Below are 3971 nucleotides of genomic sequence, written 5' to 3'. Positions count from 1 at the left end.
TCAGGTTGCTACTTGAATGATGAACTGGTATGCAGGCATCACACAATGCTGCAACACCAGTCTGCTCATTTCTCGTCCTCAGAGATCGGTTCCGGGAGCATGGTGAAAGCATCTTCATGCGCTCATCTGACAGGTTAGTAACTGTCCAAAAATTAAAAATAAAACATGCAAGTAAAAACATACATATACTGTATATACATACAACATACTGTATAACGCCCTACTATCAAATTCTAACCTGCTTTAGACTTGAAAAGTGAATCATGACAGGTACAATGAATTAAAATGGAAAGCACCTGCCCTTGTTCACCTTCAGCCCCAACTCTACAGATCGAAGGCCAGTTGTGTGCGCACACACACATACGCACACTCACACTCACGGTAATGTCTGCAGTCTGTTAAAAAGTGGTGAATTTATAGCTCACAGCAATTTAATACAATATAGTGTCTGTATTCATATCCAAAGCTGTCCAAACTGCTCCAGTTGCACCAATTGCTGAGGGAAAGTAAATGAGCAACATAAGAGAGCCCATACTGAGAGTGTAGCGACTCCAGTTTACTTGGTGGCAGAACCACACCTTTAAAAGGGTAACTTTTTTTTTTTAACCTGGAGCCTATATTTATGTATGTATATGTTTTTGTGTCTCAGTGTTTAATGGGAACAACATTTTTTGAAATTGGTCCAGTATTAAGCAAGACAAGCCGCAATGTAATGTTATTGGCCAATGGAGCAATCTTCAATTTTGCCAGCAGTAAATGTTTGTTCTTCCACAGACTACTGCTCTGTGTGTCTGACAACAATTTAGAAAGGATCTCTACAGAGGTTGACCTTTTTGTTAAAGAGTAATATCCTTTTTGTTTACCTGAAAAAATAAAATAAATTGCTATCACCAAACCCACCATAATCCAATTAAATAAACAGTAGTTTAATCATCGTAAAACCCACTGCAATCAAAGTCGACAAAGTTCCAAAGATAACCACTCTGGTGAAAAACCACACTGATTCCCCCATTTCCACAAATAAAAACATGTCAGCTCTATACACGCTAAAAGTATTGTTCATCTAAACACAGTCTGGTAACATTGGCTATGGAGATTTAAGAGGCGTTTCTGGTGACTGGTTACTCTTTAACAGAAAGGTCCATCTCGTTAGGGATGCTTGGTCCGTATAACGCTTATCAGTTCAATTTTCTAAAGCACAAAGGGACATCTGGAAAAATGGGAGGTGCAAAATTAATTCAAATATCCAATTTTTCCTTTTTTTCCACCTTGACAATTAAAAAAATGAATCTTTAAACTGTTTTTCCAATTTTTCTGTTTTTAGTCAGAGGATCAGAAATTTAGAAAATTACAAAATTGCGTCTATGGCTCCAATTACTCTATACAATTCTTCCTCGTTCAGCCTAGCTATGCACCCCTCCCAAAAGAAAGAAAAGAAAAATCGAGCACACCAGCCATGCAAGTTGATGCGTCCCTTCCCTTCCTAGTCTTACACAATCAAGCCTGTCACAATGTGAAGCAGAACCGCTTAATGTCACATAATGTCCATAATAACAGGACTTGGGATAGATTGACAGTTTTCAGTTGTTATGAGGAGAAATATGACACATCACATAAACTAAAGTGTGTCAAACCAACTTCACTGAACTGTGGAAAAAGACAAACACTTACATCATCCACTCTCCATAGGTCGTTGCTCAAGCCGTCAGTCTGACCATAAGTGATTGCTTTCTTTAGGAAATCAGTCCCACTGCCGGCCTCCTGGGAAACAGAAAATAACACCAATCGACATGTCAAAAGAAGTGGTAGGGCTGACCTTGGAAAACCCAGAGCCTTAACACAGGACACTTCTCATTTCATACTTACACCGTCAGTGTCCTGCAAAACTGCAACAAGCAATCGAATGTATTCCGTTGCAGCTTTGAGTGTGTCCACTTTACTGGGCTTCCGGTCAGGTCGCATTAGTGGCACCATTCGCTTCAAGCGGGAGAACATGTGGTTCAAGTTCCTGATCTGCACAGACAGGAAGCTGGAGTTTCATTTTAACTATACACCAGATTAGACCGTCAGATAATTCTTTGGGAATTATGTAACCCTAATTTAAACTAGGCAAAACATTCATAATGAATTAGAACATGTATGATTTTATAGCGCTTGAAGCAGTGACATTTGTTTTCACTTCACCCTTATTAATATAGTATACAGTAATATACAAGAGGGGGTACAACACCCCCCATAATCCAAACTGGCCACTGCAACCCCCTTAACAATTTCCTTTACATAACCATAACTTGATGCAGTAAAAGGCATAAACTTTTGCAGAAGAATTCACCGAAATGCAGGACATTAAGTGTTTCATATTCATATGAAATATGACCTCAAGCCCCCCTAATGTTGAACCCAAAGTTACGCCCTTTGAATTAACAGCGATCTTGGTTTGACCAAACCTAGCACATGATGCATGATGAAAGATCCTGATCATAATTCAGTGTAAAGTTTTTTTATACAGGAAATAAATACGGCTCTGTGCAAAAGCTGACTGTGGTTGGCTAGTGGGTATGATTAGGGATGTGTCAAATAAATATATATATATATATATATATATATATATATATATATATATATATATATATATATATTTATATTTATAGCATGTACAGCTAACTAGCTAGCTGGATAAACCATGGGATAAACAGCGGAAAGCTAAGCTAACTTAGCTAACTTAACAGAGTTGAACGCGAGTTTCTCTGCTGCGGGGAGCTGACCCTGCTTACCCTCCCGTCACTTACCAAACCATCGAACAATTACTCGTGGTTCACACAGTGTCATTTCCAATGAACACTCACTCTTAGTCGCTCCTTGGCGTTGACCAATTCCCTTTTTTTCACAGTTTCATGAAAGTCCTCCGCGACGAAGTATAAGCCGTCCTTCCCTCGCCTGAACTTCTCGACGTTGCTGTACGCCGGGAGGGCCGACTCGCCCGTTAACCGCTTCAAAATGTCGCTCATTAATTCCTCCTCTGGCACCTTCATATTAACAAGTAACAGATGTTAGACTCGATAATTTGTTGCTTCTGTAAATTATTTTCAATCCCAAGTCATGTCTACATCAAAGGCAGGAGACGAGAGCCGTGCGGGAGAGCGCAGGACACACACCTGTGCTCCGGGCTTAATCAGGCCTGAAGACGACCGTCCGAGTGGGAGTGGAGTTGAACCCTTTCACAGGTCAGCTGTGCTACAGTGGCTACTTTTTACATTTTTTGTGTCAAAGCCTGTTTTTGTGTTATTTGCAGCAATTGTAAAAAAAAAAAAAAAAAAAAAAAACATACATATGTAAAACAAAGCAAATAAGCAATGTATTAATATATATATATATAAATACTATTTTGATACTTCTCATCTGCTTTAGTAAAACTGTCGTGAAACCTGCAGGTCAGACTTGCTCAGTGGGTCCAGTAGGCCAGCGGTTCCCAAAGTGTGGTCCAGGGGCCCACAGGGGTCATTGACAACAATAGGGAAATAATTTATGTTTACTATAATTCCAGCTACAAGTAACACAATAACATGTTGTATCACTATTTTGGTGATTTTGGTTTCATAAACGTTTTGTAATAAAACATCTCAAAGCAAAAATCCTGTCAGATCTAATGGTGGTCCGTGGTCTAAATTGTGTCAGTTTCAGGGTCCTTGACAGCGAAAAGTATGGAAACAACTTTAGGCTCTCCAGGTTTGGGAAACTGTGTGCTTTCAAATATATTTCAAGCTATAGTGTGTAGTTTCCTCCATGAGGAATTCCAAGTAATGACAACAACACTGTCAGTGTATCCACAGGACAAGTCTTGTATAAGGTGAACAGAAAAGGAGACCGCACAGTCCCCTGAGGTGGAAATGAGCTCGCTGCAGAAGACAGATGACAGCGTCGTCCACTCTCGGACGAGGCTGTTAGGCCAACTGTAGAGGGTCCAGAGAAGA

At 39.9% G+C, this 3971-nt stretch overlaps 1 protein-coding gene across 1 annotated transcript; it reads right to left on the bottom strand.

The window, feature by feature from the left end:
• On the bottom strand, nt 1-3171 carry LOC116677597 (factor in the germline alpha-like). The gene is given in 5 exon segments (XM_032507975.1): nt 1-74; nt 77-121; nt 1662-1761; nt 1867-2013; nt 2847-3171. Coding segments are annotated over 5 exon segments (552 nt in total). The 5' UTR covers nt 3033-3171.
• Between the last annotated feature and the right edge of the window lie 800 nt (nt 3172-3971).

Source organism: Etheostoma spectabile, unplaced genomic scaffold, assembly GCF_008692095.1.
Source record: "Etheostoma spectabile isolate EspeVRDwgs_2016 unplaced genomic scaffold, UIUC_Espe_1.0 scaffold00005345, whole genome shotgun sequence".
Classification (NCBI taxonomy): domain Eukaryota; kingdom Metazoa; phylum Chordata; class Actinopteri; order Perciformes; family Percidae; genus Etheostoma; species Etheostoma spectabile.
Note: the sequence above shows the minus strand (reverse complement) of the source record. Positions and strands in the feature narration are given on the sequence as shown.